At 34.3% G+C, this 22,516-nt stretch overlaps 1 protein-coding gene across 1 annotated transcript; it reads left to right on the forward strand.

The window, feature by feature from the left end:
* The first annotated feature begins 1,299 nt into the window (after positions 1-1,299).
* On the forward strand, positions 1,300-22,516 carry LOC136842666 (uncharacterized). The gene is made up of 8 exons (XM_067110303.1): positions 1,300-1,533; positions 2,281-2,527; positions 13,296-13,407; positions 14,280-14,499; positions 14,895-15,043; positions 15,812-15,935; positions 16,819-16,910; positions 18,020-22,516. Exons 1-8 carry the CDS (start codon positions 1,433-1,435, stop codon positions 18,364-18,366), a joined length of 1,392 nt encoding a protein of 463 aa, XP_066966404.1. The 5' UTR covers positions 1,300-1,432; the 3' UTR covers positions 18,367-22,516.

The raw sequence follows: 22,516 nt of genomic DNA on the forward strand, positions 1-22,516 counted from the left end.
ATAATCTGAGAATAACCAGGATAAAGCGACTTTCTCTTCCTCTTTCTCTCTTCTGATCCCCCACTTCTCTTTTCCAGTAATCCCTGTATGTTTACTCTGTTCTTTGTAACCCCGATCTGATCTCTCTTTCCCTCTCTCTACCTCTATTTCTCTCTCTCTATCTCTTCCAGGCTGCGCATTTCCCCTTTTCTCTCAGTCTCCGGCTCACGTTGTTTACTCAGCTCTCTCTCTCTCTCTCTCTCTCTCTCTCTCTCTCTCTCTCTCTCTCTCTCTTTCTTTTAGTCCCTGAAGGACTGTATTGACAGAGAAGACTGCAGTGCCGGCTTATTCACGAGGAGATGGAGAGAAGAGAGAAAGAGAGAAGAAAGAGAGAGAGGGAGAGACGAGGAAAGAGAGAAGGAGAGAAAGGGAAAGAGAGAAAGAGAGAAGAGAGGTCCCGAAGGACCCAGAGTGAGAGGATGCCTTCGCAATGCATAACTCTGTGTTATAATTCTCTGCGTCGCTTCTTGCGTATATGCGCGCTTTCCTCCCTCCCGCCCGCGCGTGCGTAATGGACGCACGCAAGCTGCTGCTGCTGCCTTCGGTATTGCGCGTTAAAACAGCTGTCGGTATTTTTACTTTTTTTTTTATTTTTTGACAGATCATCAATTTTCTTTCATTGTTATGCTTTATGTGCTTGAACTTACATTGGCCTTATTCATTGCGACTCCAGTTTACCTCGTGAAAACATTCAGTCAACTGTAACAAGAATGTTTTAAGGTTTTTTCCAGAACCATGACTTTCATTTCATGAGAAAAGTAGATTTTTTTTTTTAGATTGTTAGTTGTCATAATTTGGAACAAAGCTTTTAAGTGAATAAAATTTAGTGTTTTTAAGTAAACAGTATATCAGTATTCTATGAGGATTTTTAATACATAACTACAGTTCTACAAATTGTGTTCTAATTTCCTGTGCAAGCTTCAATGTATACGTCAATATGCGCAACATGTCAGCTGTTAGTTCATTATTTTCACACTGTCTTGTTGGCTAATTTTCTACCCACTTTTTGTTTCAAAATATCCTCTCAAAGCTAATACTTATTCTGCCCAATCTTTTTTTCTTTCTAATTTGAACCCGACGACGAACCTGAGTCTCAAATTGTTGTATCAGGTTAGTTTATGTTTTGACTTAATTGACGATGATGACAGGTAACGCTAATACAAGAAAGGTGTGGAAAGGGTTCAGCGTTTGGACGCGGGGTGTAGCTGCCTTCTATTGGGAGTTTGGGGGAAGGAGGGTTTAGGAATGTTTGTGGGGCCCCGGGGGGAGGGGAGAGGGCTGACCATGTCGGGGATTAGGTACAGGGCCTCTTCGTGGGGGGTCCCTTAGTGGCGGTGGAAGCAGCAGCACTGAGCTGCAGACCACGCTGCCGACACCAGCACGTGCCACCGCTATGCGGCACCAGTTTCCTCACTCTTGCAGCAGTGAATCTCCTTCCGCCGTTTCGTCAGTTTCAGAGTCCAGTGGCAGGATCAAGACTGCGTCCAACGTCGAGTGAGTTACCTGGAAAAGCAATCGTCAGCCTGAGCGAGTGTGGCGAATGGTCGTGACCGATGTACGCGAACGGAGAGGTGGCTTTTTCGTAAACAGGAAATTTCGAATTATTTTCCATTCTATTCTGAATTGAAAGCGGTTCCTTGGAGTGTTTTTGGTTCTTTCGTGCTTTTCTATAGATAAGCAAGTGCCGAAAATGAAAGGTAGTCGTGCAGAATTCATGACGAAAGCACTCGATACGAGAACTGGGTTGTGGTGTTTTGTCACGGAAGAAATTTGGAAGGAAAAATACTCGGTCTATGAGAACAAAATTAAAGCATTTTGTATCAGTTTTGATTCAACTTCCTGATGTTAGCTTCGGGTATTGAAGAAGGTGTTTTATTGACAAACGGTGTTGAATTTGTTGGTATTCATGTAGAAATTTCTGACTTATTTACTGCCATATTGTTAATGTAACAGCCTCAGTGATTTCAGAATCTCCCACATGTCAATGATTGACACTTCATTATTACACCTACACAAACAGACATACACACTCACATTATATATACTGTATATATATATATATATATATATATATATATATATATATATATATATATATATATATATATATATATATATATATATACCTGTCTGTGTTAAAAGGTATGATATATATCAGACTTAATTCCGTATTCTGAAAGCCTACTACAAACTAATTTAGTATATACAACTGCGGTGATTTAATGGTGGTATATTTCCAAGGAAAATCGTTTACCGAACAAATACCGAATGTGCTGACGTTCCTTGTCCCCACATTACCGTTATCTGCAAAGATTCAGGACCTCTGCTCATTTCAATCTCCCCCAGTTCTAATGGACAATCCATCAGTCGAGCACTTCTTTGCATTAATGCTTGCAACAAAATCAGGATTGACCTTTCTGTTGAGGCTTATGGGTCCATAGCCTGCAGCCGTCTGCAGAATTTCGTCCTTATTCCACCTGGCCATAAGGTTGGTAGTCTGACTTGTTGAATTCTCTTTAAAGCTGATGAGTCCCCGAGATCATCTTTTGCCAGGCATTCTCCTCTCTCTCTCTCTCTCTCTCTCTCTCTCTCTCTCTCTCTCTCTCTCTCTCTCTCTCTCTCTCCCCCACTGCCTGCCTGCTCTCTCTCTCTCTCTCTCTCTCTCTCTCTCTCTCTCTCTCTCTCTCTTGGTTGTTGAAATAAGACCTCATTTTCTGAAGTTAATTAGCTATTTAATCTCTCTCTCTCTCTCTCTCTCTCTCTCTCTCTCTCTCTCTCTCTCTCTCTCTCTCTCTCACACACACAGACACACGCGCGCGCTCACAAATTGCTGATTTAACGTTAATCTTTGCTTAGTTTGTCCCCGGCAATATTTTTTTAGCCGAGAAAACATTTATTTTATTATTATTCATAAAAGGTCATTCATGTAATCTCCATCTCTTTGTCTGGCTTGTTCCGTGTAATACCTCCGATCAGGTAACCACTATCAATTAGGGAGGACTTCTGAGTTGATTATAGTGTGGAAATTTCCTGTAGGTTACCTATATTCACTTGCTAGTATTTCAACCTAATTGCAAGTTCTGGAAGATGCAGAAGTAATGGTTGGAGAATTTAAAAACAAATAGAGGTTTACTATTCTTAAAAGACTAGGTCAGCGGGCAACCTAATGTCCATATGTAGACCAGAACTGAAGAAACGGAGAAAAGGCCGGATTGAGTATGAGGCCGGTAGGGAATTCCAGAGCGTGACAGTATAGGGAAAGAAGAGATCGCTAAACCTTACAAGCCAAGGCTTCAGAATTTCACATAATTGATGTGGGAACAGGTTACCTGACGGGTGTTATGTGATCGCCTGGTTAGTGATCTGACACTTACGATAGGTAAATATCGATCTTTTTCTGATTTTACACCAAAGCAAGTGACTTCTAATAGCTTAGTCATCCTACAAAATAATTACTAATGCATATTAATGTTGACATGTTACTTCAGTGAAAATAATAGTTCTCTGCTTCCCTGCATAACTGAATACCTTTGATGGAAACGAGTATCATCATAAGGGACTGATCTCAAAGATGTTGAACTGTTCCATCTCCTATTGACATTATTTTGTTTCTCCTCCATAATTAAATGTTTGCTAGAGTCATTGATCATGTTTAATCGCACAGGCTCCATCTGCTTTGATTATTCCCGCAAATTCCTTTGTGCTTGTATATCATCTTCCCCTTAGTATTTGGTTAGCTTTGTTAAGAGGGCCATTGTTTCTGCTCATCGCTTTCTTCCATCTTCAGAAAACTCCACAAAAGCTCACCCTGTAGCTCAGTCTTTTCCCAACGCTGTACCCAGGGTATTCTGCATCGGCGTTGCCCCGTGCCGTATATTTGTTTATAAGCTTTGCGAGTAATTCGTTCCCAAACAGAAAATTTGGGTGGGGTGACACAAAAAAAGAATTGTTGCCTTCGCTCTTTTAGTCGCTCTTTTCTCTTTCTTTTGCAGTGTTTCCAGTAGTAAAAGATTCGTTTTGAAAGCACAATAAACTGTTCTTTACATCAAAATAACAAACCTGGAGAGTCTAGTATGAGCCGCAATGGGAGGAGTGTGGAAGTCTTAGTCTAATAGTATAATACACTTGCCTTAGATATGCTGACAAAAGAATGAACAAAAAGGAATCTCTCTCTCTCTCTCTCTCTCTCTCTCTCTCTCTCTCTCTCTCTCTCTCTCTCTCTCCACCTAACGTTAGCTTAACACCATCACACTGCAGTTAAGCACAGTCACATATTGCGTAAAAAATTAGGTGAGCCTGTGATATGTTGGAATTGTCATTGGTAAATTATGTTTTGTATTTAAAGAACATTAAAACGCTCCCTCTCTCGGACATATTTATTAATCATCAGTAACAAAATTTCACGACATTTTGGAAGATAACACAGATGCATTGCTCGTTAAGACGCTTAGTGGTAAACTAAGTGTAATATATCTTCCATGTCCTTTTATTTGCCACTGAATTACAGTTCCCTATGATTATTACAGTATTATTATTATCTTTATAAACAATAATGTGTAGGGTCCTCTTTAGATCTTATGGGAAAATATTAAGACAAATTGGCATACTTGTGAAGGAAATTATTATCCAGTTACCAATAATGAATGCTTGCTGAAGGCAAAGAATTTCAAGTAATATGCAAGAGTTCGCTCCATTGATTTTGCTATTTTACTAACGTGGACTATCTTCACGATAGCCAAAAAATAGTTGTTAGTAGAATAGTACATTTCTAACCGATATTCAGTATGATTCTATGCATATTTCACCGTCTTGCATCACATGCAGTTTGTTAAAACTCAAATTCGAAGTGAAACAGATTGTTTGTCACTGATATAATGTTTCGTTACTTCTGTTCGTAATGAAAGAATTTCTTAAGTTTTCCTAGCAAAGATCTAAATTCATTAACAGGAAGTGATACCTCACAAGATATTTGCGTAAACTGAGAGAGAGAGAGAGAGAGAGAGAGAGAGAGAGAGAGAGAGAGAGAGAGAGAGAGAGAGAGAGAGAGAGAGAGAGAGAGATTACATAACATCGATCAGTCTAATAGGTCTGACCTGACAGTCATTACTATGACAAGCTTGGTTTTTTTTTTTTTGTCAAAATGAATGTTATATCCATTGAATTTTGGTCTTTGTGACTGATCAATCATCTTGAGTTTCCTTTCAGTTTCCTTTTCGGTCTCCCTTGAGTTCCTTTTTACTTTCCTTTGTATTTTACTTTTAGTTTCCTTTTTAGTTTCCTTTTAGTTTCCTTTTTAGTTTCCTTTTAGTTTCCCTTAAGTCTCCTTTTTAGTTTCCCTTAAGTCTCCTTTTTAGTTTCCTTTTTAGTTTCCTTTTAGCCTGCCCTTAGTTTCCCTTAAGTTTCCTTTTAGCTTCCTTTTTAGTTTCCTTTTTAGTTCCTTTTGAGTTTTATCTTAGTTTCCCTGTGGTTTCCTTTCAGTTTCCTTTTTAGTTTCTTTTTTAGTTTTATTTTAGTTTCCTTTTAGTTTCCCTTTTTAGTTTCCATTTAGTTTCCTTTTCAATTTCTTTTAGGTGCAAAAGAAGTTCATAGATATTTCCAGCATGGTGTTACAATTCCGGCATGGGCTACTTACACCGCGTGTTCAGCCGTCAGTTCTGAAGGGCGTTTCGTACATTACAAAATCGAACCTTCTTTTTCATACTCAGTGCCACGAACGAAGTCATGGCAAACTTACACGCTACCATTACAGGCATAATAATGTTACGCATTTTGAAGACTGCGGTAATATTGAGCGGTGTCCTTAATCCGTGACATATTGCATGATTTCCAGAATACAAATCCCTGAGTCTGTTTTATGCACGGTGTCTATCAAACATACTTAGTTGAATCAGCTTCTCTCACTCGGTGCCTCTTGGTCCCACTGTGACGCACTGTTGTGGACATCAAACCATCTGGGGACTCTTGCAGTTTTCAGTGACGATATTTTCATTTGGCAATTCAGGGACATTAGCCCTAAGCCCCATAACTTCTCCTGTATTGGGGATTGGTCCCTGCTTGGTGCCTTGATGTCAAAGTTAACTGTACAAGGATTTTTTTCTACATAATTTTTATAAAACAGAATTATTTTTGGAATGGTAAATCAAAAGTAGAAATAAACCATATAAATTATGGGATATAAAGTAAATGTGTAAAATGAAAATAATGAACAGTTAAAGTCATTATCGTTTGCTCCATATGATTGTTTGCTCATGTTAAATTAATAATAATAATAATAATAATAATAATAATAATAATAATAATAATAATAATAATAATAATAATAATAATAATAATAATAACTGACGTTGTATGCCAAAAGTACGAATCAAGAGGAAAGGGATAAATGATAGTGTTATGGGCCTAACGCCAAAGGAGAGTGTTCATATAGGCTAAATCAATTGTTCTTGCCGTCCGTGAAGATAATTTTCTTTCTTAACGCTCTTTGGAGAGAGATGTTGGACTATGTAAAGGGAATCAACGCTGAATTATAATAAAAGAAAGTTTGGCTATAGAGCTAAGCACTGGGACGTTTTCAGTCATTCAGCGTTTAAGACTGAAAAAAAAAGGGAGTTGGAGTTGTTGAACAGCTAGATGGAAGAAATGAAGCAGAAATGGAAGTAAAACAAAGTGCAAAAAGTGTGTGTAGTTAAGGGCCGAAGGGACGCTGCAAACAACCTTTAGTAATGCTTAGATGTATTGTCGTCACTACTCCCTTAGGCAGTAAACATTGTAGAAATAGTTTGGCCAAGTAATTAATCTTTCTGATTGCTGGTAGCAAGATCAACCGTAGGAACGAACTGAAACATGACTGAAAGACAGGCATTTTTTCAAGAAAATCTGCAATGATAAATAGTTAAGACTGTTTTAAAGAACAGAAAACAGTTTATCTTCTCTTTCCACAATACTACAAAATTACAAGAGTGTACCTCATTATCCGTTTTCTATGAAGTGCATAATTTTCTTTCATAGAAAATTAGATCGTTATTTGATGAGTGCCTCTTCCATTTTTGCTAAGTAACCTTTCTTGTCTGTTTGATCAAAGAGAATATCAAAACGTTCGTTCTGGCAGTCTTGTCAGTAAAGACAATTTTTAATGAATTGTTTATACTAATACCTTAAATACCTTACTTGGTTTTTTTTAATATAAAAAGGAGAGAAATTATTTATTTTAGATGTAAGGAAGTATTCAACACGCATTTTTACTTTTTTTTTTTTAGCTTCTTTTTTCACCAATGGCTCTATTAGCATGGCAAGCTAGTTTTCAAAACTGTACCCAGAAATGAGGTTCACTGATGATGAAAAGGTTAATCTGTCGAAAGCTTGTGTGAATTAATAGCCCAACCATTTGACAATTCATTTCTTTTGAAGAGTTGATATCCAGCATCATGAACAATAGAACCAACAAAAGAGCGTCCTGGAGACTGCAAATCTCCTCTAAGCTTGAGTAACAGCTCTGGAACCCTTCCCCATTCTCCTAGTCATTAAAATGTTCCATCTCTCCAAAAGTTACATGCCTTTATCACCAAATCCAATAACTTCGTGCTAATCTTGATTCTCACCTTTGGTATAATCGTTGTAAAACTTCACTCATAACCGTATTTGCACAATCCTTTTATATAAAAAAAACGCACAAACAAACAAAAAACAAATCATACCAAAAACATAGCTTTAGTGATAGAGATCATGAGATAATAAGAATATGCACACTAAGGGTTACTAACAGATTTTGGAAGTAGGCCTTCAAAATTTCTCATAACACTTTTTTTTTTATTAGTAACTGTACAGCATTACGCAAAACTTACTCTGATACTGTCTGAGAGGAATGAAATATTTATCCTTGCACGCAATGTTGCAATAGAGCTACAGTCAATCATAGCGCCTTAAGAGTGAATCTAGGTTTCTTTTATGGACAAGTTAGGAATTTTTATTATTATTATTATTATTATTATTATTATTATTATTATTATTAATATTATTATTATTATTATTATTCTAATGATGGAATTAATTTTGCCGTTTCAGTCCTTTGGATTAAAAGAACTAGCGGTGCAAAAAGCCTATGAATTTCCTACTTTATTTCATTCTTTAAGTAAGTCAGAGATTATTTAGAGAATAATGTGGAGAAATATAAATGTCAATTAACTGAATTTGTTTCATTATCCAGGATAGACAGTAAGTTATGAAGTCCTTATTGTAATTGGGTAAAATAAACTTCATTCAGTAAATAATAATAATAATAATAATAATAATAATAATAATAATAATAATAATAATAATAATAATAATAATAATAATAATAATAATAATACAGTTTATTGCAACACTAGTCTGTAATAAAAAGATTGATTTATCAAACATTATATTACATTTGCAAATAGCACAACGAAGAAAATACCTTAATGCTCTACCATTGTCAATACTTGTACGTGTAATGTTACAATAAAATAGAATTTAGTGTCATCTCCACAGATCGCAGATACTTATAAATATAAAGATTAGTATCAAACCATAAAATAAAACGTAAAATACCTTCCATGTAGGAGGTATACTGGCAAATTTTTAAAGGAAATGTTCATCAGTTTTCTCCATGCAATAAGATTCAACACACCTGAAAAGGTCAAAGTAAAGCATAGAAGAAAATATAACAGATTAAAAGGAAAGTAAGAAGACATTTTGTGTTTGTGGACTTCCATCGTAGTCTAACTTCGGTTATTGAGAGGTACAGACAGACGACTATCGCTCTGGAATAAGTAAGTGTCTCTAACCACAGCCCTATCGATTTCGAATCCACCCACGAACCTTCGTTGCTCTCTCTCTCTCTCTCTCTCTCTCTCTCTCTCTCTCTCTCTCTCTGTTTACCTCGCAGCCTCCGCCTCTCTTGCTGTCCCTCTGTGAAGCTCTCTCTCTCTCTCTCTCTCTCTCTCTCTTACTGCATGCGTGTTTGTTTATTCTCTCTCTCTCTTTCATCCTCTATCTTAATGTATGCGTGTTTGTTTCTCTCTCTCTCTCTCTCTCTCTCTCTCTCTCTCTCTCTCTCTCTCTCTGTTTACCTCTCAGCTCCTCTCTGTTTACCTCTGTGAGCCTCTCTCTCTCTTGCTGTCCCTCTGTGAAGCTCTCTCTCTCTCTCTCTCTCTCTCTCTCTCTCTCTCTCTCTCTCTTTCTTACTGCATGCGTGTTTGTTTATTCTCTCTCTCTCTCTTTCATCCTCTATCTTAATGTATGCGTGTTTGTTTCTCTCTCTCTCTCTCTCTCTCTCTCTCTCTCTCTCTCTCTCTCTCTCTCTCTCTGTCTTACTGCATGCGTGTTTGTTTGTCTCTCTCTCTCTCTCTCTCTCTCTCTCTCTCTCTCTCTCTCTCTCTCTACTTTATAGCATGATTTTTTTCTCTTGATTTTCCTTCATGCTTATTTTTTTGTAGGAGGTTTGGGGGGGTTAGGGTATGTGTGTGTTGGGGAGGGGGTGTCTTACAACAACTATGGAACACGCAAATTCATTACTCGACAAATAATGTAGTGTCATTTAACATCTTGTATAATTACAACCTCCCGTCGACAATGGTCTGCCGTAACTGCAACCTGTAACAGCCAGACATGAATAAATCTCCCATTATACTTTGTTGTCTTAATTTAGAGTCGATTTCTCTTTTTGTTTTTCAGTTTGCATAAAAATTGAGCGTCTATGTTTCATAATGAATAGAAGGTTTTCTTTGTAAACTAATTTTTTTCATAAGGGTTCCTCTAATCCATTAAAAGAAAAATTCACCAATAATGATAATGATCTTATTATTGCGCAAAGTAGTGAACACTTTTCGTAAGTAAACAGAAACTGAACTTGTTAATGATTCAGTTAATAAAGACTCTTTTGTACAGAATTAATTGCAAAAGGACCTTGTTAAAGTGCAAAGGCGTATCCACGCTTTCATATATAGTTATTCAATGACCTCTTGACGTATAATACAGGATTTATAGTTGTATTTCAAGTTTTCTTACACACATACATTCAGTACTTTATGAGCAGCCTGAAACATCAATGAAAAATAATATTTGTTCATATATTTTTGCATCAACCAGAATGATTTTCTTAACCATTCTTTCAATCTTTCTATATATTCCTCTCTTATCCACTTTCAAACAGTTACAATTTTTCATCTGTTTTCATATCATAGATTTTCTAGTCTTTGAGGAAAAAGCTGAGGTGACGGAAAGACCACATTATGGTAACGAGTGTTCAGTATTTGGCGAGTGATTGTTGTTGCGAAGCAGGTGCATGCATTAGTAACTGGTCATTTTTTGAGCCAAAAATTAATTGTTATTTATGTGAAGAACAACAGAAAAGTATAAAATGTAAGAAGAAAATAATAACAAAAGAAAACTGATATCCGTAACAATTCCAAAGAGGCTTGCAATAATATTGCCCTGTTGGGGGGATTAGGCGAATGAAATGAGATTTTCAAGCAAACAGAATGTTGGTAAATATATGCAATGGAAAACAGCCCCCTCGTCATCAAAGATTTACATGATGTACCAAGAGAGAATAATTTTGTTTTTCCAAGAACTGTATTTTTTTTTCTATTTTCTGCTTATCTCTGAGTTCAACGTTCACGCGCCACTTCGACGTGATAAACATGGAAATAATATCATGTTTACCTTCAACTGAGTCACAGCTAAAGCGATCATAATTTCCAGCAAACTGTCCTTGAATATGACGATGACATTGAAGTGGCCTCAATAACCAGAAAATGAAACGAAAAATAACAAGTGGATCATAATGAAAATACAAATATGGAACTTTTGGATGCATCCTATGTCTTAAAGCTTTCCAGTAAACATCTGCCATATACTTATCTAATGTTACATTCTGTGGAATTTCGTTATCAGGGATTAAAACGACCACAATTTAACTCGGTCTTTTTTTTAACTATTTCATCTAGTGAATTACCTCACTTATTTACAACTTACCTATCTATCTATCTATATATATATATATATATATATATATATATATATATATATATATATATATATATATACATATATATATATATAGGTAAGTTATAAATAAATGAGGTAATTCACCAAATGAAATAGTTAAAAACTGAGTTAAATTGTGGTCGTTTATATATATATATATATATATATATATATATATATATATATATATATATATATATATATTTATATATATATGTATATATATATATATATGTATATACATATATACATAACTTTACAACTTATCTATATCTATATATCTTGCGTGTGTTTAATCTTTTACCAGATACATATGTATTTGTAATGGTCATCAGAAGCCCTTAACGTCTTGATTTCTTCACGCTTTAAAAGAGCTTGTCATATATATATGTATATGTATATATATATATATATATATATATATATATATATATATATATATATATATATATATATATATATATATATATATATATATATATATATATATATATATATATGGAGAGAAAAAGAAAGAAAAGAAGAGAGAGAGCATTATGAGAATAAAAAGTATCTTTAAGCAAATACACAAATGAAACAAGTATAGAATTATATCTGTGTAGACACAACAAGAAAATTTAATCTACGAAACCCTTATGTAGAAATGAAACATTAATGCAAAGTAGGTTAGTAATGAGGTCAATTATGGTAAAAACGCCACTCTTGCTAATGGCCCTTCATTATCGCGTTCAGTGGATATGAAAGCAAGCAGTAAACAGTCTTCTTGATGATTACGTTAGAACTTAAATGAGCTCGAAGTATGCGATCTTACTCAGTTTAAACTTGAGTGTAATAAGTGAGAGGGTCGAGGCAGCCAATCCCGACCACAGAGATGTTCGCACCGTCCCGGAGATCAAACCAATGTACCTTTTATCTTCATGGATAAGCAGACAGCACAAAAAAAGAAAACTATAGAAGGATGTTATGTAGACACCATAGAAATGAGAACAAAAGAAGGAACTGCATAATCATGTATAGAATGAGTATGAGATGGGACAATTAGACTTATTGAAGGAAGTTATGTAGACAAACATAAAAATGAGAACAAAAGAACGAGCTACATAATATCGTTTATAGGATGAGGATGAGATTAGATGATTAGATTTATAGAAGCAAGTTATGTAGACAACATAAAAATGAGAACAAAAGAACGAGCTTTATAATATTATGTATAGGATGTGGATGAGATGAGAAAACATTTATAAAAGGAAGTTATGCAGACAACATAAAAATGAGAACAAAAGAAGGAACTACATAACATCATGCATGGAATGAGGATGAGATGAGTCAATTAGACTTATTGAAGGAAGTTATGTGGACAGCATAAAAATGAGAACACAAGAACGAACAATATAACATCTTGCACAAAATGGAGATAAGATAGGACAATTAGACCTGTTTCTCGCTGCTGATTTTGTTTAGTGGATACAGTGAATCAGAAACTCCTGTTATGCCAGTATCTGCAGCCAATTTAAGCAGCACGCGAAACAGTCACGAATGCAGGTTTCTTTTTTCTCGTTATTTGAAGTCTCTTCATTTGTCTAATGATTTTAAATCTTAGATTTATTTTTAGGGGTACATATATATATATATATATATATATATAATAAAAATATATATATGCTATATACATATATATATTGTATACATATATATAAATATATATAGGTGTGTGTGAAAATATTCTATAATTCTATTCAATGAATGTTTAACATCTGCAATATATCAATATATCTAGTATATATATATATATATATATATATATATATATATATATATATATATATATATATATATATATATATATATATATATATATATATATATTCTGGTTCTATATCCTTTAGATTTCAGTACCTTCCAAAAATTATTCCAAGACTTAAAATCACTAGGCAAATGAACAGACAACAAATAATGAGAACAAAGAAACCTGCATTCGTGACTGACTGTTTCGCGTGCTACTTAAATTGGCTGCAGATATATATATATGTATATATATATACATATGTTTATTTATATGTATATTTATACACCTTTATCTAGCTTGCTTTGTTAGCCTCAGAATTAAATACTTCACCCTGATACTTATAACTTTTAGGTGTCTATTAATAGAATCATTTCTCATAATAAAAAAAAAAAAGCGAAGTTCTCCACAGCGACATCTCTGATTTCCCACTTTCTCATTCTCACTTCCTTTTTCTCTCTTCCAGTTGAAATCTGCGATGAAAACCCCGACGCAGTTCTTCAAATTTCTTTCGCTGGTTTTAGCCGCCATTTTTGGGATCCATTTAGCCTACATCTCGAGCAGCAGTAGTCAGCCAAGTATGTTTTCTTATTGTATTTTTCTACTTATGAATTTACTGTATGCGTTATTCTAGGTATTTGTGTTAACATTAAAGTATCTTGACTAATGTTTCAAGTTCGCTTTGGACTGTGGAACAGCCTCCCAGAGGATGTCGTGCTGTTGGAACTTTGAAGTTCAAGCGAAAATGCAGTGCATTACTACCATAATATTATTCGACTTGCTTTTTGATACATTTTTATCTATTTATCTATTTATTATTTTTTTTTTCTCTTTTAATAAGTTGTATTTCTTCTTTCGGTATTTCCCTTTACTTCCTCTTACTCCTTCCTAACGAACATATTCTTTGGAAGCTTGAATTTCAAGTCAATGGCCCCTGTGGGCTTGTTCCACATAAATAGGTTTCATCTACTGAGCGATAACTTGAAGAATAGACTACAATATCTTGTTCATTTTTGTAAAGATTTTCGAGACCATTTAGAGTGCTCCAAGGAGTCAGCTCAGTTCTCATTAGAAATCTTCAGCCATGAGAGTTAAGCTCCTTCAAGAAAGCTTTTCTAAAAATATTTTGACACATTTTGATAAGTAGATCATTTCGGATTTTATTCTGTATTGGTGTAGGTGTTACTGGAAATTAACTCATCAATTACTTTTTAAAATGCAAATTGTCCACATTTTGTTTCTAATGTTTACGTTTTCCTTCCTTAGATTAGAATTATGTCATTGATGCTACGAAGAAACTTAATAATCAAACAACTATTTACCTACGTATATATATATATATATATATATATATATATATATATATATATATATATATATATATATATATATATATATATATATATATATATATATACAGTATATATACATATATGTCATCCATTTACAGATCTTATCCCATATAAAGAGTATATAAACGAAACCTTCATAACTGCACTTCTTAGCGATGATATCAACGGTAATGACGTTAATTTAATGAACTCAAGCAACGCCAATGTGTCATTAACTGACTTCATCAGGCAACTGTACGTTCCTACATACCGCCATCTCTCCGTTGATAATTCTAGTGAAGGAAAATATACGTGGCCAGATGATCCATTATGTTCCCAGTAAGTTTATGTATATGTATATATACATATATATATATATATGTATATATATATATACATATATATATATATATATATATATATATATATATATATATATATATATAATATATATATATATATATATATATATATATATATATATATATATATATATATATATATATATATATATATATATATATATATATATATAGAGAGGGAGAGAGAGAGAGAGAGAGAGAGAGAGAGAGAGAGAGAGAGAGAGAGAGATGGTCACTCCTACCTTTACTTTTTAAAGAAGTATGTTATGTCCATATGAAATGAATGTAAGAAAATATGACATATATTTGAATGAACTTTTGATTACATCCATAGGATTACTTTCTGCAATCAATTCCTATTCGTAATTTCAGGCTTACAGTGAGGTTCGGGAAGAATATGAGCGGAGCATGGCTGCTGAGTTTTCCTCGTTCAGGAAACACCTGGACGAGGTACTTGATAGAATCAGCCTCCGGATTCTTCACAGGATCCATCTATAACGCTAGATTTCCAAAAACATTAGGTGCGTATGAAGTGAACTGGTTTGTTATCAAGTCCTAAATGATGTTACATAAAAGAATAAGGGAAATAAGATCAGTGGATTTGCTATAGCATAGAAGGTTGGAAATTTTGACAGTGTATCCTGGGAAGGATAAAAAATTAATTGCATCTGATGTAGCAGACAGCTAAAGAGCAAAGCGGAGGAGCGGAATATTTCTTGTATTGTCAAAAGGTCAGTTTGAATATATGAAACAGTGCATATTATGTGTTACTTCTCGCAATTTGTTTTTAATTCGTAACCATCTGGAAAGAATAATCATAAATGATAATGTTTCAGAGAAATTCATAATGTTAAAATAAGCCTGTTAAGAGGCTGGTAGATAACTTTGATGGGTGGTCTGAATATGAGAGAGAGAGAGAGAGAGAGAGAGAGAGAGAGAGAGAGAGAGAGAGAGAGAGAGAGAGAGAGATATATATATATATATATATATATATATATATATATATATATATATATATATATATATATATATATATATATATATGTGTGTGTGTGTGTGTGTGTGTGTGTGTGTGTGTGTGTGTATGTGTGTGTGTTATGTGTGTGTATGTGAGTGAGTAATCGCAGCTTTTTGTAAGAGAAAACTGAAATTTTTCATTTCATTAACACACAGCAACCCCCCTTGTCCTATTGCCGACAAGTAACACCGTGAATCCCAAATGATGTTCTGATGATAAGAGAAACAGCATAAAGAAATAAACAAATCATCAAAAACCTATTCCTTTCCAGGCTTCCTGGGCGAAGGCGATCCAATATGGCGAAACAGGACGATTGTGACCAAAACTCACAAAGTACAACCATCAATGGGGTCCGGTGGCAGACCTGTAGTGATGATCATTCGGGACCCCGCCAGGTACGTCAAAACATTTGTCGTTTTTACATTTTAGTCAGATATCCGCTTTTATGGTAGTTGTCTCCGCATGGTGGTAGGGCCATCTGTGCACCTCACATGGGGCATTGTAGGCATAAAGGGTGTTTGCAGCGTTCCTTTGGCCCCTTAGCGGCATCTACTTTCGGCTTTTTAATTTACCTCCTTCTCTTCCTGCCTTCAGTATTGCTGCCTAACGCTTCCAACTGTGGGGTTTCCCCCTGGCCCCATCTTCAGATCCTGATACTCCATTTCCTTCACTTTCTTGATCTCTTTTATCTTGCTGTCCAACAATTCCAGCTCCCATTTTTCACTGTCTTAAGCGCTCATGGACAGAAAGTGTCCCAGTCGATAACCAAAATTTCAAGAATCAGGTCATTTGATATTGGTAATCTCATAACACCTGTCGAGCCACCTGTATCCAAGTATACTCTGTGGGAATGGGTTATACCTGGTTTTCACTGTTCAATGACTGGTTCTTCCGCTGACCGTCAGGTCTGGAATTGCTCCGTTGTGTTTGGCTATTTCCTGCCTTTTTCTCTTTCTTGTTTTTTCGGGCTTAGGCTAGACAAGGCAACAGGCTGTTGCTTCCATTGGCTTTAGATTTTGAACAAAACCAAAACACAGATATCTTTATTTGTGTATCCTTGGTCCCTTTAACGACATGATCTATAGCAAACTCAAATATCTACACAATGCAAAAAAAAAAAAAAGCAGTTACGACTTAAACAAGCTTTAAATTTAACCCCTTTCCTGAAAGTATGACAGTGACCCTCAACGGTAAGGGACGCGAAATATATAAGAAAAAATAACAAAAATAAAAACTTCATGGCAGCATCCGTCATTCTGACTTTTATCTTCTTTCCAGATCGATTGTGTCTTACTGGAATTACCGGGGATTCAAAAATGAAACCAGGAGATGGACGGAGTCGGTTGGCAAAGCGTCCTATGCAACTGCAGGTAACAATGATAAGAATTTTGATATTATTTAATTGCCTGCCCAAGTAGGTGCATATAGTAATTCTCTGCTTAGGTCAACCGACTCACAAAACATTTTTCAGGAAAATTGCCTAAGTTTTCACTGCAACAATCATGCTTAAAGGATTGATCTCGGGTCCTTGCTGGGAAGGTGAAGCGAGACAGGATTCATTGAGCAATAAAGATACATATATAAATATATGAATATAATTATATATATATATATATATATATATATATACATACATACATACATACATACATACACACACATATATATACGTATGTATGTATATATATATATATATATATATATATATATATATATATATATATATATATATATATATTATAGGCAAAATGAAACACTTAGAATAATCTTAACTGGTTTCACCTTTAGTTTCAAGACATTTTCAAGAGTATCAGTCCCTTTTAGAAAGTCTTAGAAAATTAAAGTTGAAACCTGTCAAGATTTATACCCAGTATTTCGTTTTTGTCTGTCTCCAGTAGAAATTTGAAAGTAAATTAGGAAAACTTGTATTTTACACTCAATCTCGGTCCAGTGTCCACGAGAAGTGAGCTCAGACGATTCTGCCATTGAACCTGCCAGAAAAGATAAGTAATCACTCTACCCGCTAATTGCTAAGTACATTTTAAGTACATTTTAATTACTAAGTACATTTTAAGTACGTTTTAATTGCTAAGTACATTTTCAGGACAGATTCTGTGTCAGAGCCAAATCCTCGCCATTGTTGCCCAGTGGAAATTTGTTAAACTTAAGATAAAGGTCTAAAATTGCAAATCAAGTTCTGATTATCTGTTTTTCACTTTCAGGCTTCCATAAACGTGTTAGGAGAACTAACATGAATGAAGATAATTTAAAAATAAAATGTTTATTTACTATTTCGTCTCTTCTTTTTCCATAGATTAGTGAAGGTAACAAAGGCTTAATTAAAAATGAAAAACGTGCAAACAAAATCTAATTTGTTAGTCCATCTCTTCTGGATTTTCATGGATGACTGAAGCCAAGTTTAGATAAGTGGAATAAACATTGATATTTACCATTTTTAACTGATATTTCATTCTTCTAGGTTTTCATCGCTTTGTTAAGGAAAAACTAGGCAAATGGAGATCAATCTACAAATACGCCTTGAACAATTCCAAGAGACTCCACGTGGTCTTCTACGAAAAATTAAGAGAAAATCCTTTGAGAGAGATTCGAGACATCCTTCGATTTCTGCAGGTGAGACCCGAAAAGGAGAGGTTCCTCTGTCTTTCGAGACACTTGGAGGGCAACGCCAAGGGATCCCAGAGGCATGAAGACCCTTATTCCTTAGGGGAGAAGAAGGCCTTTGCAAGTGCTCTCGAGGAAATAAATTCCCTCCTCGTTTTAAGGAAGTTTCCTCCATTACCTGACTACCATAAATATGACTCGTAATATGAAGATATGAACCGTAGTGGGAAGATATGTCACATAATGTAAAGATAGGCTAAGGCCATGTGAAAGAAAAATATGCTAACGTAACAACGAGTGCTAGATATACGTAAGTAAAACGGTTTTTTGTCGTTCCTTGACTGCCTACAACATGATTCCCAATGTACATGCACGGTGCCTGTTGTAAAATACGTCACTTTATTTGCAGATAGGGCACGAATTACCATATCTGTCTTATTAAATATGATACCTATGGCGATACTGAAACAAAATGTAAAAATATGATACATTTTGTTTCAAAACAATGATTAACATACGTATGCGAGACGGCCTTTCTGTTACCTAACCACCAGAAATATGACACACTATGGAAAGATATGATACCAGTTGTGAGAATGTTACATATTTAAAGAAAATACAATAAGAAAATACAGTAATAAAATGCGATACGTAATATGAAAGCATGTGATTAACATTTATAAGCAAGAGTGTTTTGTTATTAGGTGACCGCCAGAAATATGATGACACCTATAGTGAGGACATAATACGTTATCTTATATGAGACATACAGTGAAAATATGACACTCAAACTTGAAATGTCACTTAATGTAGCAACCGTGGACTAGAATACCCGAATACCTATGCAAAAGTGTTTCCGCCCTTGCCTGACGTAGTCTGAAAAAAATTAGTGACTATATTTGTACGTTGTAGAATAGTTTTAACAAATGTGATTGTTTATGCAACTGAGTATAATATTATTCTTTTAATATAAAAACATTTTTAATGCAGAATTTATTACTAATTGCATCCCGCTGGAAATGTGATGGAAATTAAGTAACTACTGTTGTCAGAAAGCTAGAAATATATGTTATAATAGTAGATACATTTCTAAATATATGTTCCACTTGAATTTTGTGAACAGAATGATCTTGTCTGCTAAACGAGGAAAACGTTAGATGTCTTCGAATGCCCCAAAGCTATTGAAAGTATTATTACAGTATATAGCAAGTGTTTGATGTTAAAAAGAAAAACATACTTTTTTGGGTATTTCTTGACAGAAGATCTCATACTGATGTAGCCCAAGAATTATCTTTGAAATATTTCCAACCTGACTGTGAGTTACATAACTTCGTTACATTACAGCAGTGAGATTTATATATATAAAAAGTCATAATTTCATATTTCATGTAATCTCAGAGTTTTAACTTTTTTAAGTTATCACTTGGAAAAACCATAGGTTGCAAGATATATCAAAGTCAGTCATGGATAGAAAGAATTTCTTTGTGTCGAAGAATTACTTCATCTACTATTTTTTCACCTGGTTGTATAGAGACGACGTAGCCCTTAAAATCTAATATGTTATACAAGTCAATAAGAGAAAGTAACTCATTATCAGATGACGAAAAATTCAGTGGCTACAAAAAGGTAAAATTATTATATAACACCTAAATTCAAATCAGAATAGTGTAAAGTTTTTATAATCCATTAAGATATGTTTTGATTCGTTATGATATAACCAAAATTAATATACTCAAATTTTTCATAGAAAGGACTCTTTCATTCTAGTATTGAATGTATCTTACTGAAGGCCTCTTACTTCATTATCATAATGTAGTATCCTGTATGGATGGGAAGACTCTCTACCGGTATCCTAGGTTAACCCAAGGATTGAGGTCTTGATGCATTAATGTAGTTTTATCCATTTGTGAAAACAATAATATGGTTTTTCAAAAACCAGCCTTCAAAAACCAGAGGCCTTTCTATCTTCCTTATTTTTTTACCACTTTTTCTCATTATCGCCTCCTTTTATAGAGCAATCAAACTTTCATGCCTTAAGACTAGCTAAAATCTATTTTTCAAAACTCCTGAATCTTTGTTTTAGGACACTTGTATCCTTGTATTTTGGAACATATAAGTCTTTATCTTTTAGAACAATTGAATTCTTCTGTTTAAGAAACTCACAGATAATTATGTTTTAGTAATCTCAACTGTATATCATCTAGGTCTCGTAATTATTTCAGTCAGCACCTTACTCAAACCTTCATCGTTTATAGCATTAAAATTCTCTTTTGTATGTTTTAAAATACTTAGATCCTTAGGTTTTGGTTAAAAAAATCTATAGATTATGACAAATATAATTCGGACATCTATTTTTTTCAATTATTTAAATCTCTTTAAGTCAGGCGATCTATTGATTTTATAAGTGTAAATCATGAGTGATTTCTGTTATAGGTATCCACCAATATAAAATTTGTATAATAATTTCAGTCAATAATTTTATTAATTTCAGTTATTTAAAAAACAGTGTTTTTTAAGATTTTTTTACTGATAAAAAGACGTTAGGGACAATTTTTTCTGGGAATGTTACAGTATTTGTTGTATTGTTTCAAATTTGTCTAGTTTTTTTTTTTTTTTTGACAGTAACTGAAATGACAGTGGCATACAGGGAACATTTACGTCCTGACAAATGCAGACCCTTGTTGTGCATGTTTTTGAAGTCTATTATTAAGACATTACTAAATTCTTCAGCTCTCGAGAGCTATTAAGCCCTTCGTCAGAAGATGTAGATTTACATTTCTTCTGAAGAAGATGTCTCCAACTGGAAAGTTAAAGAATTTTGGTATCTTTCCTAGATAGAGACCCCCAAGAGTTTTAACCGGTATGTATCCACCTTTGCGGCTTGTTTAGCACAAGGCCGTTGGGGATTACTGTAAAAACATAAGCAAAAGACTAAATATTTTAAAGATAATGACCCCAAGAAATATTTGTCCTAGGTAACGATCCCCGAAAACCCTTGGGGGTCGCTATCTAGGAGAGATCCTAATGTTGTACAGTTTTGGAAGTAGATTGCAGGTACACAAGAATGTCCTTAGGTAACAGATATAACACTGACTTCTGGCAACCGACTTCGATGTAATGTCGATTTTCTCTGTTAAAGTTTTTCAACTTAAGTCAAGAAAACACTACGATAAAAATAACAGCGTAGATGAAATGAATACTGAATATAAATTCATTGCAATCCAGAAAATACTTTGTAACCAGGTTAGCGGCGTGAAGAATGAATTCATATATATTTACTTCATTAGAAAAATACTAAAGCGAAAAGTGTTGACAAGTATTCCCGTGAGGGAGAAATAAGTCTTTCATGAAATTTACAAGAGATTACAACTTCAGAAACATGCAAGTAATGAGGTATTAGGTGCCAGAATAATTATGAGGCATTCTTTCTCCGTATTTCTTCATTCCTTGTGAGTAACGGGAGAAGCAAATGAAGTTTGTGATATGAACTTTCCCAAAAGCTGTTTGTGATTTTTTTTAATTCCTAAGAAATATAGATCACTCATGGAACTCTTTGTGCCTGCTTAAGGAACTGAACCTCTGTTAAAAGCAAATGCTATTAAAAATATGAAAAACGTGTTTTGGCTGAAAATTCTTATTCATTATTTAACACAAAAAACAGAAAGGTTATTGCATTGTGTAGCAAAGTTTTACAGTAATGCTTCAAACTGTTTTATGTGGAAAGAATAAAACATTAACTTAGAAAATAAAATCCCTTTTCCTAGATCTGATTGTTTTTACACAAATATTACATTCATTATTGGTCCTTAATCATTAATGGCAGTTCGTAAATATTACATTCGTAATATTATAGCTTATATAATGAGCCTTTATACTTGAATATACCTTATATAAGATTCCTGCAGTGTCTACCATCACTATTGTACAGAACAGGAAACTCCTTGAAAATATCGGCGCTTGTACTGACTCTTACAGCTGGCTTCTTGTGACTCACTATAATTCATCGCCCCTTATATCAGACTCCTAAGGTGATAGGCCTAGCCTTATGCAGTAGACCACGTGTACGTACAGCAGGTGTACCTAGAAATGAATTGCTGCCATGAATAGGTCATGCTAAATAACTGGGTTTGTAAGAGAAGATGTAGAATATATTTTCGTATTACTACTAGGTGAGCATTTTACATAGTTTTGGTATTATTCAAATTTTGAATAACAACGACACAAGGAACGTTTATGAGACATATCAGATTAAGTGATTTTTTTTATTGTGAGAGCAATAAGCTTATCCATAAACAGGTGTTTTGTAGAAACTGGGTCAGTGACAAATAAAAACAACAAGGATATAGATGGTTTA

Source organism: Macrobrachium rosenbergii, chromosome 10, assembly GCF_040412425.1.
Source record: "Macrobrachium rosenbergii isolate ZJJX-2024 chromosome 10, ASM4041242v1, whole genome shotgun sequence".
NCBI lineage: Eukaryota > Metazoa > Arthropoda > Malacostraca > Decapoda > Palaemonidae > Macrobrachium > Macrobrachium rosenbergii.